This window comes from Dermochelys coriacea, chromosome 12 (assembly GCF_009764565.3).
Source record: "Dermochelys coriacea isolate rDerCor1 chromosome 12, rDerCor1.pri.v4, whole genome shotgun sequence".
NCBI lineage: Eukaryota > Metazoa > Chordata > Testudines > Dermochelyidae > Dermochelys > Dermochelys coriacea.
The window spans coordinates 35,812,109-35,826,739 of record NC_050079.1 but is presented as its reverse complement, the minus strand read 5'-3'; the positions used below and the strand labels follow the sequence as shown (position 1 = coordinate 35,826,739).

Sequence of the window (14,631 nt, the reverse complement as noted above, 5' to 3'; positions counted from 1 at the left end):
GCCCACAGAGCTCTGGGCTATCATCATAAATGTTGCAAATACAGGACACACAATTCTCCTGTGTTTGCAGACCACCAGGAAGTATTTCAACAACTTGGGCTATGAGGATTTCTTCTAGGACAGTTTGCTGAGGAACACAGTGAAAAACAATTTAAGGTTGTTGGTGGCATTCTTGCACTGCTGCAAATGGTGAAATGCCACTTCTGGGCCCGAGAAATAAGCACTGACTGGTGGGATTGCATCATAATGCATGTTTGGGATGACAAGAAGCAGCTGCATAAATTCTGAATGTGAAAGGCCAAATGCCTGAATCAGTGCCCCAAGTTCACCCCAGCCCTTCAGCGCAGGGACATCTTAATAAGAGCTGCATTGAAAGTGGAAAAGTGAGTGACAATCACACTCTGGAAGCTTGAAACATCAAATTGCTACCAGTCAGTGGGAAATCATTTTGGAGTCGGAAAATTCAATTTAGGGTCCATTGTCATGTGATTAGTTAGCAGAAGACTATTAATATGGCTATGCAGGATTGTGACTCTCAGCAACATGCAAGACCCAGTGGATGGATTTGAGCAATGGGGTTCCAAAACTATGGTAAGGCAACAGATGGCATGCATATCTCTAATTTTGGCACCAGTCCACCTTGCCTCAGAGTACATCAACAGCAAATGATCCCCCAGTGTTTGCATAACCACAGAAAAGTAGCATCAGGGAAGCTTCACTGATATTAACGCAGGCTGCTCAGGGAAAGTGGATGATGCGCGCATCTTTAAAAATACAGGACTGTTCAGGAAACTGCAAGCAGGGATACACTTCCCAACCGCCAAATTACCACTGACAATAATCAAATGCCAATAGTGACTCTGGGAGACCCAGCCTACCCCTTGCTCATGAAGCCCTACATTGGTCATCTCGAGAGTACCAAGGAAAGCTTCAAATATTGGCTCAGCAGTTGCTGAATGACTGTTCCATGTGCTTTTGGTAAATTGAAGAGATGCTAATAGTGTTTACTCACTAGACTGGATCTCAGGGAGAAAAATAGACCATTGATTATAGCTACATATTGCCCCCTGGAAAACGTGTGTGAGGCAAAGGAGGGAAAGCTGTCACTGGGGTGGAAGTGGAGAAGCTGCCTGTTGAGTTGGAACAGCCAGATATAAGGGGCATTACAAGAGCTCAACATGGAGCTATGCAGTTGACGGAGTCTTTGGAAGAGCACTTTAACTGTCAGCTACAGTAGTGTTCTATGCTGGAGTGTTTTCTGAACCTGGAGCTTTGAGTGCTGCTATGAATTCTGGGGTGCCTATTGTACATTTACAAAACATGGCTGGGTGCTTCCCTGAAGCTATGAAGTCTGCGGTGCTCAATGTGTATTTACTGTTTGGTCTGACCACTGCTATGCATTCTGCAATATTTGTTGTGAATAATTTGATTCTCCAAAAACAGAACTTTATAGAGTGGAAAAAAAGGGGCAAAAAAATCAATGTAAAAAAAAATCCACAGCCAATGTTATACAAGGTTTTAATATAACTGAACAGAGTGAAAATTTAAAATTGTGTTCATATGAGTACACAAAGGTAGTCCATTGTGGCTACACATGCACCAGTTGTGGCTCTCACAGGTCAGTGTATGTGAAGCTGTGGCTTTCTTCGATGTCCTCTGGAGTGGAGTGGTAGGGATAAGAATGCACCCCATGATCCCATGTTACAGTGAGTGGTGTAGGGAGCAGCAACCATGGAGTACTCCAAGGATAGCAAAAGGTGGAGAGTCCAGGATTTTTGGATCTGCAGCAGTTGGGATAGCTGCCTGAGAAGCCCAATTATGTCCTGGTGCATCTCCCTCTCCTTGTCCTCCTGGGGCTCTGGACTTTTTCCTGTCCTGTCTTTGTCCATACTGTCAATCATACTGGCCCTCCAAGTCCTTAGTTTACAGCTCGATGCAGCACTGGCTTTCAGAATCTCACAGAACACGTCTTCCCTAGTCCTCTTCTCTCTCATCCTCAGGGCTAGACGTTCTGCAGGCATGGAGGGGGCACCCCTCAAGGCAGCCATGCCAGAAGCTGCTGATAAAAACAGACATACGTACTATTGGATTTAAAGTCACAAGGGAAAAGGGAACGTTTCAAAATTCCTTTCCCTTATTTCCATAAACAATTTTAAGAAATGCTTATTGACACTTCAGTTTTGGAGCAACCTCAACAAAGCACTGCTCTCCAGCCCCAGCCATGATGAGTATGTCTCCCAATGGCAAGGAAAGGGTGCAGAAGGATTTTCTATTGCATGAAGCTATATAATTTTAGTCCCTATTGCATGGGTATGAATACAGGACAATGGCACTGAATACTGGCACTGTTTTTCATGGAAGGTGGTGATTCTAGTTGATCTCCCACTCCCGAAGGTCACAAAGGAACACAGAACATAGCTACTACTGGCATCCCAAAGCTGCCAGGCCCCATATGCTGCTAGCCTGTTTACTGCAATGTTGCCAGCCAAACTCATTGCAGAGATGTGTGGAAACTATTCTATTGAGGAGGAAGAAATAAGGTAGACATTTCTAGTAACCTTTTGGAAAAGACTGCAGAGCATCTCCATGAAAGTTTAATCAAGATCTCTCAAGAGATCTTTTATCCCTCTGTACATAAACAGCTCCACATTTTGTCTTGTCAACATGTGGACAGGCTGGGCACCATCTTTACATTTAAATACTATAAGGAAAAATGCATGCACAGAATTACCAGAATTACCCTTCATCAGGCTCATTTGCACTTTCCTGGCAGGACTGGCTAAACTATGGAGGAGTCTCAAATAGGTCTTGGATCGTTGCATGGCTGGAGTCTCCTGCCACATCTCCTCCCCCCCCAGCCCTGGCTGTTCATGGTAGGAGTCTCAGTCTCCCAACATATCCATGATGCTCTGCAGGATGCTGGTGGGGTCTTGCCAAGTATGGCATGCAGTTCCTTATAGAAGTGGTAGGTCTGCAGCACAGCACAAGATCTATGTGGTATTGTGACAAAATTCCTTCGCCTTCACACAACATTGCTGCTGATCCTTGTCATACCCCTCCACCTGCATCCCCAATACAACCTGCTGGTAGATGTCAATGTTTCTATGGCTGGGCTGTAGCTGTGCGTGGCACAGCCTCTTTTCCTCACAGGTCCAGGAGATCCAATACTTCCCATCTACTCCAGGCAAGAATGTGTCTAGTACCTCTCTTAGGGCTTGTTTTCACTACTGTGCTAAATCGGTGCCACTGTAATCAATGAAGCAGTGTCAATTTAGCAGGTCTGGTGAAGATGCAATAAGTCGATGGGAGAGCGCCTTCTACTGATACAGCGCTAAGGCGATGAAAGTTACATCACTCAGGGGAGAGGAGGTTAAACCCCTAAACAATGTAACTTATACTGACTTAAGCAGTTGTGTAGACAAGGCCTGAGAGCATGGTTGGGCAGTTGCACATAACAAAGGTGAGCTGCTGGGTGTGCTCAGTAAGGTGAACAATCATGAAAAAACAAAATGTCAAAAACACAAGAAATTTAAAGAGGGAGCAGTTTCCAGTCTCTAGCCCCCCAGCCAAGTTTAAAAGTGTGACCAGAGGGATCACTGTCACATGGAATGAGGCATAGTGGGACATCTGTTGGTGGACAGGTAGGTTCGACAAGTCATGCAGCATCTATACTTCCACTGTGTCAACCTCAGTAGGTTGACCATGGCTCTATGCCATTCGGGAAGGTGGTTTTACTGCCTTGCTGTAAAAGGCTGCTTACATCGGCTGGAGACAAATGTGAGTGTAGACACATGCACAAATAGACTGACACAAAGTGACTTACACCTACCTAACATTGTAGTGTAGAAAGCCTAACTATTTTAATGTATACGAACTGTGTCCACTTTTGTAACTTTTTGGCATATTAAACTCTTCCTTTATGTTTTTCTTATAGGAATTTATTTGTCTTGAGATCTTTCTAATTCCTTTTGCACATTCCAGTAAGAATGGAGAAGACTAGATTCCGGAAATGTCAGACAATTCAGTTTATCATCTTTATCAAGTTTAACTTCTCTTCCACTGAATGCATCCGATGAAGTGAGCTGTAGCTCACGAAAGCTTATGTTCAAATAAATGTGTTAGTCTAAGGTGCCACAAGTACTCCTTTTCTTTTTACTAAGATAGCATTTTAGATATCACTATTAGTGGTAAAATAGCCACAATGCTTCAAAACCATAATTCAGATTTCTGGATATTTTAATCTTACTACTGTGAAGTCAGCATAGTCCTTTTCTCCTGTAGTTTCAAATCCACTTTTTAAAAAGACCTCCTAGTAAGATCTACAGTTATTTCATAAGCAGCAGTACAAGAATCACTAACATTGTTACTTACACAACACTAGTTCAAGTAGTTGGAGGATACTAACTAAACTAACAAGGCTTCATGAATAAGAACTTTTTTTTTCTGATTTCATGCTTGCCAACAATCAGTATGTACAACTTTTGATTGCTCCTGAAGCATATGGGGTGTATTGAGCCTTGTGCTTAAACTGATTTTAGAAGAGTTATTTTCTGGCCTTTGTTAGATGAGAAAATGCCTACAATTAATAACATTTTAAACAGTGGCTATCATGCAAAAAGTCATTATGAAGCACTGTCAAATAATGTACAAAGCATGGTGTGCAAAGTCTTGCTTAAACACTTGTGGCTCCAAACTGTCACTGCAACTTGTGCAGTAAGTTGATCACATTGAAGCCTTCCCAACACAATCAAGATATTCCAAAGCTCGGGTCTGTGGAGCACTTGGTGATGGCTCACAGAAAGCCAAGTGACACACACAGCTGGCTCCTCCATATTTCTAGCTGTTAAATTGACAAGATACAGCTTCAAAACAGGATATACTTTCCTAATAATACTTTTCCATGTAGGCAACTGCTGTAGCCGCCACCAGATATTATGCCATCATGACCAAAGGGGATGTCATCCACAGTAATGTAAAGGAACAGGAAATTGATGAGACTATCTTTGTATTAAAATGTGGGCCACACAAGCAAAGAGCCTGGCAACCTCTGCTCTAATCATAAACTGTTGTTCCTGGTGACACTTGGGTTGGAAGAGAGATAGGTAAGGCAAGCTGGCTGACTGGAAGATTGGAGAGTGTGCATTATTGACACTACAAAATCCATTCTGATTGCTAGTCCACTCAGAGGTGAAATGAAAAATGAAACCTCATTGTGCACTGCTTAAGAAAGGTTTAGAACAATATGAAAAAAAAAAGTAAGAATAGGCAATGTGACAGCTATAGCCCAAAGAAGGCTTTTGACAGAAACTACATGAAGTGAAAAAATCAACTGAAGGAATACTTTCAGAATAACTTAATTAGCACTCTGCACTACACTGCTTTCATGGTTGATATCAGTAACAATTCTGTGGAACTTTTATTCTGAGGATAACAACAAACCCCAGCAATGACACTAATCACCCTTAATGGCCTCTATATAATAACCACAAGTACTAATCATGATAACATGTTCATTATCTTTACCCTTTAACAAAGCAAACTTGGGGGAGTGGGCTCCTGGCAACATTACCTTATTTCAGGCACCTTAAGGTAAGATCTTCTTTCGGAGGTGCCTTAGATAGGCAACTCCCTAGCAAAATTTGTTTAAGTAGCAGAGGTGACCACGAGAATCCAATTTTGTTTGTGAATAAAAGACAAACTTGCCAAGACAGACTGGAACTTGGGTGACTAAGGAAATTTTACTCTTACAGTTTTACTTTTTATATTCTGAAACTGGACTATTCCTCTCCACGCTTGTATGGTTTTATTACGTACTTTATTTTTGTTGTTGTGGCTTGTAATCCCAAGAAGTTGAAGAACTAATTTTACTGACCCTACTACAAAACAAATACAAAAATGTTTCAGTTATTGTGTAAATGTTAATTTATAAATATTTATTTTCTGTCTTAAGCTCTTTCAGTTGATGGTGGATGGGCACATAACTAATTTAAATAATTCTTTTAAAAGATTTATAACTTTAATTTGAGTTTCAATACTCCTTACATTAGGATTTTACTTCAATGAATAGTAATAGATCACATACCAGAAATTCAAACAGCAGTGCTTTACTTTTTTTTTTTTTTTTTTTTTTTTTTTTTTGGAGGAGACAAGGGATGAGAGGGAGTGAGGATTTCCATTCTACAGGGTCATTATTTCTCTCTTTCTTTTATTACCAGTCCAATCAGACACCACTACTAGAGGCAGAATGGTCCAGTGGATAGGGCACTGGACTGGGACTCAAGAGATCCAGAGTCTACCCCGAATTCAGCCACTAACCTGCTGTACTACAAGTCAATTTACTGTTATACGCCTTTGTTTCCCCCTCCCTTTGTCTAGATCTATTCAGATTGTAATTTTTTGAAGTTGGGCACTGTCTTTTACTGTGTCTCGCTACAGTGCCTCTCTTGGTTGAAGCCTATAAGTGCTACTGTAAAACAAATATCATTAGGCAGGCAGCTGAAACAAATCCAACCTCCACCTTAAAATTAAGCAATTCATTTTTCCTCTCTCTCTTCACTCCACCCCATGCCCTTTCTGGAATAATTTGGTACTTTTACACCATGCAGAAATGTACAATCACCTCACTTCCCTGTGTGCGTTCTGCTCCCATTACCTCCCGCCTCGCAAGACCGGAAGGGTGGCTGGCTCTGAATCTGTTCCCCAATTCAGACCTGTACTAGGCTAGGCAAAAAACAATTGAGGGCAGAGTAAAAAAGTGCATGTGCAGCAAGATTTCAATCCTGCAGTGCAGGATCTAGGCCTTGAGGGCAAAAGTAGCCCCCAAAAAAATGCAGTAGCTTTAAAAACAAAAGCGTAAGTTTCTGGTGACTACATACTGCATTTGAAGCCTTGAATAAGTTTGTATTAGTATTTTGTTAAACTGTTAAAAATAAAAGCATGATGTGGATAAACAATCTTTAAGTTTCACAATATGTAAAGATCAATGCTCCGCCTACGGCAAAACAGTAAAATACACATCACAGTAACAATGGCCTTTTTTCAATAGGTACTGCTTTGGATTAAAAATTGTTTTGATGTCTGCAGAGAAACAACCATCAGGAGTTTTCAATGCCATGATTTTCACCACAAATAAAGTTCTCTGTGTGTGAAAGATGTACAGCTTCTTTACTCTAATATGGATTGTAATAATACTGGTAAATCCATGACAAATATGTAGCTTTCAATGGGAAAAGAACTGTGAGTTAAGAGGAAATGCTCCGACTTTGTGAAATTACTGCAGTAAATTTTAATTGATGTATGAAATGAAAAATCCTTTCTACTGCACTCAGGGAATATAGATCACACTGCACTATTGTTACGATTCTAGGATATTTAGCCCAGTTCCAACAAAACAATACCCTAAAAAGCATCTACCATGCCCACTATTATTGGAGGGAACTCAATCTTTCATAAGTTTTTTTTAAAATGTTTCCCCACACATGACCTTTAGGGGAAGTTTGGAAACTAGAATTTTTTATACAGAGAGCTTTCCTATAAAATTCTTCTCCTCCCTCTTTTTGAAGGCCTCCAGATCCTCTTCCCCACTTTAAAAGTATTTAAACAAACTTTTAGGACTTTTTTTCCCTTTTCCAAAGTGATAATGTTGCCCTAGCTTCATGATGTGCTGTACAGGAAGATGCCAACAATCCATTCAAATGAATTACTCAAATATTCAAACCAGTGGCAGCAGACAGAGGTGCACAGGTAACAAGATACAATAGTGAACCACAGACTGGCAATCCTTTTAAAGTTGATTATCTGAATTCCAAAATAGTTGGGCCAATCCCCAACACTTATCAAAATAAAACATAGCTACAGAATTGAAGGCTATTATTGATTCTCAGTTCATTAAATTTTAACAAAACATTATGAAAGTGATTCCACAAATGTATCCTCCTTAGATTTACATCACTGCTTACATGATTAATAACACTTTGTGAAAGTGACACTGGTTGTAGTTATTAAACATTTCAATTTCTCCTACACTACAAAATAGAAATCCATAGTAGGCTCGACAATCTTTTAAAAATGCATTTCTGAACACACAGTACACAACAGTATAAACAGAATTTTAATATGCCCCTCCAAGACAATCTCCCAAGGATCACCCAGCCTTACCCATCTCCGTTTAAGCAAGGGAGAAAAAGAGGCCTTGCAGCATGCTCCGAAGGTTAACTAATCAGCCAAGTAGAGAACTCCAGAATACAATGGTGATGTTAGGATGTTGCAAATAAACGAAGTATTAAGACTGCTGTACCTAATAATCACACACACACTGCTGTGCTTCATTAGCACAATAACTCAACTAATTTTAACAAACAAATCTACACATCAGCAATAACTTTGATTGTACAAAGTTATATCTTTTAGGTAATTTAAAACAGTATAATCCTATTATACTATTTAGACAAAATGGGAAAATAAAAGTTTCTACCCTTTCTCCCCTTCCTTCGCCACCCCAGAAAACACTGACCCATCACTGGTAATATCACCCAAAAGGTCTGTACAGTCCTATTCACTAAAATAAGAAACGAGTAATTAAACAGAACAGAAATATGGATTTCTAATTCCAATTTTAAAATGTATCTAAATATACCATGAGGTTTTTCTACTGTGAAGTACCTTTGTTCTGTACAATGTTCCTTAATCCTAAATTGTATGTTAAATGGTCACAAATAAAGCACTTCCACTAAGAAGAAAAACTGCAGTTCTAGCATGTGTAATTCTTTGTAAATGAACATCTACATTGCTGAAATGGCATTAAAGTGACAAATGACTATAATCCAATGGCCCAAGGCCAGCAAGTTCTATTACAAACAGATTTGTCTGTTTTGTATGACACAGCATGCTGCACATGTATCATAACAAATAGAAACTGAACAGCATACTTTACCTATATGCAAAAGCATCACTTTCTCCCCTCTTCAACTTTAGAACTACTTTAAATAAATAGTTACATGATGGAGGTAGCAGTGTGTCTAAGCAACACCCAGGCTCCCTAAACTGACACTACAAAAGTCAGTAAATAAGCAAATTGCAGTAGCAATTGTTAAAAATATATATATATACACATACCAACAACACACACACCTCTGAACCAGTACTGTAGTCTAGACATTTTTTTTTTTTGGAAGGGGGGCAGCAAAACAGGAAAAGTTACAAATTTCCTTCTAGTTACTTGTATGGCACTAAATTAATCTTGTCAAAGAACAAGCAAGCAAGCAATGATTCATTCCACTTTTGTATCCCTTTCCCCATTTAATTTGTTTTCAAAAGCTTTATGCATGAAGTTTGTCATACAACTAATTCCATCTAAAAGATAAAGAAAAACAAACAAATAGGAGCTGTTCCTAGCATTCATGACTAGCACTGTGTATTAATACTTCCAATAAAGAAACTTCTAACATTTGCTGAAGAATGAAAATTGTTTTATTTTAAGAGTAGGATTTTTTACACTCTTAATGTAATACAGTTTCAAACACAGCTAATGTTAAAACAAAGCTTAATACTGGTAATAATATGCAGGACTCCAGGAGTGATGCAACAGGTTTATTTCAAGTTCTGTCTTTGAAGAGAGAAAAAAAAACCTAACAGATTTTAAATGTGCTCAGAAGTACATGCCCATAAACACTCCTGTCACTCTACTATACTTAAGTGTTTGATTAAAATGATTATGAAATAGCTTGATTAAATGAAAAGTCAAAAGTGACTAGTATATTTGAATTATATTGGGATATTCTGAAATGCATTTTGTACAGTACATTGTCAAAACTGTCATTTCAAGATACTCCTTTAAAAATGTCATGTACTATCACTTTAGCAGAAATAAAAATACAGTAAACATGGAATTAAAGCCCAGTGTATACACATTCTCCACTCTATTAAAGTTAAACTCTCTGGATGACAACATTGCTCTGCTGAAAACAGATTGCATGTTTCATGGTTCCAAAACAGTCAGAGAATCAGAATAACTTTTCCTTGGACACAAATATTTCTCAATCAAGATAAACAAATTTAGTTCATAGTCACATGGAAAAACAAATGCTTTACACCTTTACTGGGTCTCTTCATGATGGTATGCACATAATGTGTAATAAATTAGCAATGTGCTATACTCTCATACTAACGGAGAAGTCGTATCAAAACATACTCTCACTAAAAAACCCATCACATCTACATCTAAAATTGCATTTCCATACACACACACACACACACACCACCCCACCCCAGGAGTATGTAAAGAACTTTTTCTCTTCAGGATCTCCTTTTGGGAACAGCAGTCCTGAGGGTGCATTCAAATTTATTTTCTCCCAAATAATCTCTTCCTACTTTAGCATTTAAAGCATGCTATCCTACAATACTATCACTTGCACCTACAATGATGCCAGAATAAAAATAACATGAAAACTGGATTATAACAGTACATGCTCATAAGAGACTTAAGCAAACATTTAAAAAACCAGAGTATCTTCAGAAGTAATGAGTGACAGTGAACAAACAAATAAATATCAGCAGATGAAAATTGTAAAGTGCCAAGATGATTGATCTAAAAAAAAATAAAAATCTGCAAGTTCATTTTCTGAAGGATACACAAACTTCAGTCCTGATCTTGCAAAGACTTACATGCTTCACTTTATTTACAGAATAGTCGCACTAACAATAGTACTACCCACAGTTGGTTAAGTGGCCTTGAAGATACTCGCTGTGAAAAGTGCATATTAGAAAAAGAGAAAAGCTGCATGTATAATCCACTTTAACTGCTGCAACATAAAGGTAAATTATCAGTTGTGTTGCTTTTTCTTTGCAGAAAAAAAAAGATGGAGACTTAATGAACTAAGCATCAATACAAAAAATGTCTCATTCTCCATTAAAAAAATCTGAACTTCTGTCTTTTGCACTGCACCTGCTTATTTTACTCACTTGGGGATGGAGTAGAAGGGAGTCCAAAAATCTTTAAAGCTTAACTTTGAGTTTCTCTCAATTTTCATTATGGTATGTGTTTATTCTGTTTGTTCAATATCATATACTGATCAATCACGTGCAAAACAAAGCTATATTAATTCCCATAGACTGCTTACAGACGAAGTTAAAGGTAAGAAACTTTGTAACCATTATGTTTTATTATAAATATTAAAACCAGAAAAACAGACCTATTGCCTCCAGCACTCAAGTATAACAACAACAGCCCCATCTCAAAAATCAAGACTGACAAGAAGTACACCTCAGTAGTTTTGACCAAATATACTCTTGGCTTTAAAAAACACACCCATCTCCATAATTCACTACACATCAACACTTTGATGAATGACTTTCAGAAAAATATGCCACACAACTAATGCATTATCACGTTGCGCTAAACACTTTCATTTGCGTAAAATATTTTTTCAAGTAAAACAGCATATTAGTATTATTTGTATTATGCTTAATTGATCAAGCATAAAACTTCATTTTTTTAAAATACATATCTGCCAATACAGTATATTTATTCCCCAAAACTTTGATTGGGGACAAAACTTGCACATGCAAAGCAATGAATGAAGTGAGCTGTAGCTCACGAAAGCTTATGCTCAAATAAATTTGGTTTCAGAGTAGCAGCCGTGTTAGTCTGTATTCGCAAAAAGAAAAGGAGGACTTGTGGCACCTTAGAGACTAACAAATGCATCCGATGAAGTGAGCTGTAGCTCACGAAAGCTTATGCTCTAATAAATTTGTTAGTCTCTCAAATAAATTTGTTAGTCTCTAAGGTGCCACAAGTCCTCCTTTTCTTAAAGCAATGAATGTTCAACTTGTCCCATACAATCATTTGCCCTTTTTTTTTTTTTTTTTACGCCTTAGAGATTGGACCAAAGAATCAAGCCTCATGTGCTAACTTTCCTTCAAGTGCTCACTTTCCTAGCTAAGCTCCCAGGAATGCAGGATTTTTATTCCCAGCATAGATATCTTGGCTGGTTTATTCCACTCCCCCCCCCCATACAGGATTTTTATTCCCTGCACTGATACCTTGGTTGGTTTAACACACACACACACGGGGATTTTCGCACAGATCGCAGCGCATGTTAATCTCGTTACTCAGCCCTTTGCAGCATCATGCGCTACGGTTTGTTTGGGAAGAGGGGAAACCCCTCATTAATCCCCAAACTCCTTATCCCCTTTCCATTATAGGATCGCTTCCCCTCCGCGCAAAAAGCCCATTCGCCTCGCCCCCCCCCCCCCCAAGGCTTGGAGGGAGGAGGAATCTCAACACCCCGCAAAGGGCACCCAGGAGGCCGCCCCTTCCCCGCGCCAACCCGCAGCGAAACGCCTGCGATGAAGGCCCAGGGTCCCTTCTCCCCATCAGAGGCTGGAGGGGGGGCGGCCACCCCCGCGCCCCGGGGGGATTCAGGGCCCGCCACTCCCCTGAGGCGATTCAATGAGGCTGCAGAATCACCCGGGGCCTAGTCCCGGGCAGCATGCTTCCCCCGGGCCGGCGAGGCGGCGGGGCCAAAGAGCCCCTCCAGGCCGGGCCAGGCTCCCCCGCCCGGCGGGCCCCGGGGCTGGGCAGTACCTGGGCGCTGTTTAAGGCCATGGCGCGCCCGCTTCAAGGCGGAGCTCGGCGTCCGCTCGGCTCCTCACGCTGCTGCTCCCGCCGCCGCCATCTTCTCTCTCTCTCTCGCGCGCGCACACACACACACACCGGCGGGCGCCAGGGCGCCTGCGCGCAGCTCGCCCCGCCGGCCGGGGGAAGGGCTGTGCGCCTGCGCGCAGGCCGGGACGGGGGGGCCTGGAGAGTCGCTGAGCCGGCGGGGGGGTCGGGGAGCGATGGAGCCGGCCGGGGGGGGGGGGGGTTTGGGCCTCTGTGCGGCCCAGAGGCCTAGGCGGCCATTGATGGCAAGGGATCCAGCCCGATCTCTCTCCCTCTGAGGGGGAGCAGGATGGCTACACAGAGAGCCCCCCCCCCCCGCCGCCCTGCTTCTGGGCGTGAACTGGGCTGCAGCAACGACAGCCTCAAAAACACCCCCCATTCCAAGTGCACGTTGATGCCAAGGGGGCTGATGCGCTGCCCTTTGGGCGTCACACCTGTCACAGCCGTGGGGCAGCCCTGGGGCGCAGGTGCCCAGTCCCAGCTGGCCCCTGGAGATCTGTCCCTCCCTGTAGTCAGGGTGACCCGATGCCCCGATTTTATAGGGCCAGTCCAGATTTGGGGGGCTCTTCCTTGTATAGGCATCTATTACGCCCCACCCCCATCCCGATTTTTTACACGTGCTGTGTGGTCACCCTACGTGTAGTTGTCACATGTTCCACTGCCCGGAGAATTCTGCATAGGTCAGGCTGACTCTGCCTTCTGCAAGGTTGCTGGCAGCGGCAAGATGTTTGTGGGTCTTAAGTTCTAGCTCAGGTCCCGGGAAGTGGCACCTCACGGCAGCCACCTTTCATTCAGCTATATGATGGGAGCGGTTTGCCCCGCTGGAAAAACTCAGAAAGATGATGTTTCTATTAACCACAGGTTTCAGAGTAGCAGCCGTGTTAGTCTGTATTCGCAAAAAGAAAAGGAGGACTCGTGGCACCTTAGAGACTAACAAATTTATTTGAGCATAACCTTTCGTGAGCTACAGCTCATTTCATCGGATGAAGTGAGCTGTAGCTCACGAAAGCTTATGCTCTAATAAATTTGTTAGTCTCTAAGGTGCCACAAGTACTCCTTTTTATTACCACAGACTACCAATGTAGACAAGCCATTTATGCATGGTATAAAATCAGTTTCTTAGTGGAGGCAATATATCTTCAACATGTGAATAAAGAACACACACCATGTGCGTTCATAATGGCAGTACATCCAAAAGGTTGCCTCCAAGAAGTTGAAGTCTTTATACTTTGGTATGTGACCATTACTGCAATCTGCTGCAATCTATCCATGTTTTTAGCTTTGACTTTACTGGTCAGACAATTCATTTTTAAAGCTTCCCCACCCGTACCCCAAATACAAAATGTCTTTTAAAATGTTTCAGAAAGAGTCACATCATCTACTTCACTTCTCAATGAAGTGTTTTCCATGCCAGGACCCTCCGCTAATTTAAGTAACATGGAACAGGCAGAGCGATCACAACTTCCACTATTGCCAACACTTCAGTTTTATTGAAAATCTTTTGCTTAAAGACCCAGCTCATAGAGTCATTTTATTACTTGAAAATCTCAGCTTTATTAACAAAATAAAAAGAAAGGTAAGTTTCTAAACGTCATGTCTCAGAGAAAAGTTTGAAAATATGGGACCCTAAAGCCTCAAACATAAGAAAGCAAATTAAAACAACTCAAAATTTGTATTTGACAAAAAACTCAAATATTTAAGACAATCTCATGATGTAAAGGGAGCTGATTCATGCTTTTTTAAGGCTTGAGGTTGGCAATACTTCAACCTCCAGGCTGAGAATTCACAGTATACTTCACTAATTAGCCCATCCTTATGATATGTTTCTTTTGCTCTATATTTGTTCTTTTAAAAAAATCTTACTGTATCCTACAAAGCTGGAGTTAGAGTCTGATGGTCAAAAAAACTATGAATGTCTTGCTATGATCAAACCTATGATTGTTTTTCAGAGAAAAGGCAATGGAGATTTT

General features: G+C 41.0%; 1 protein-coding gene and 1 long non-coding RNA gene across 5 annotated transcripts in view; both read right to left on the bottom strand.

Moving 5' to 3' along the window:
- Positions 1-13,139, bottom strand: part of USP10 (ubiquitin specific peptidase 10) — a 72,085-nt gene extending 58,946 nt beyond the window's left edge. Inside the window, exon 1 of one of the 4 annotated variants that reach the window (XM_038368014.2) lies at positions 12,584-13,139. In XM_038368014.2, coding sequence (XP_038223942.1) covers positions 12,584-12,604 — 21 coding nt within the window. In that variant the 5' untranslated portion in view covers positions 12,605-13,139. The remainder of the gene's footprint in view (positions 1-12,583) is intronic. The other 3 variants (XM_038368015.2, XM_038368016.2, XM_038368017.2) reach the window with 3 other exon arrangements.
- Positions 1,505-12,562, bottom strand: LOC122456322. Its single transcript, XR_006275183.1, has 2 exons — positions 12,467-12,562; positions 1,505-2,056 (listed from the first exon to the last, which is right to left on the bottom strand). It is a non-coding gene; the product is annotated as an uncharacterized LOC122456322 (long non-coding RNA).
- Positions 13,140-14,631: the final 1,492 nt, after the last annotated feature.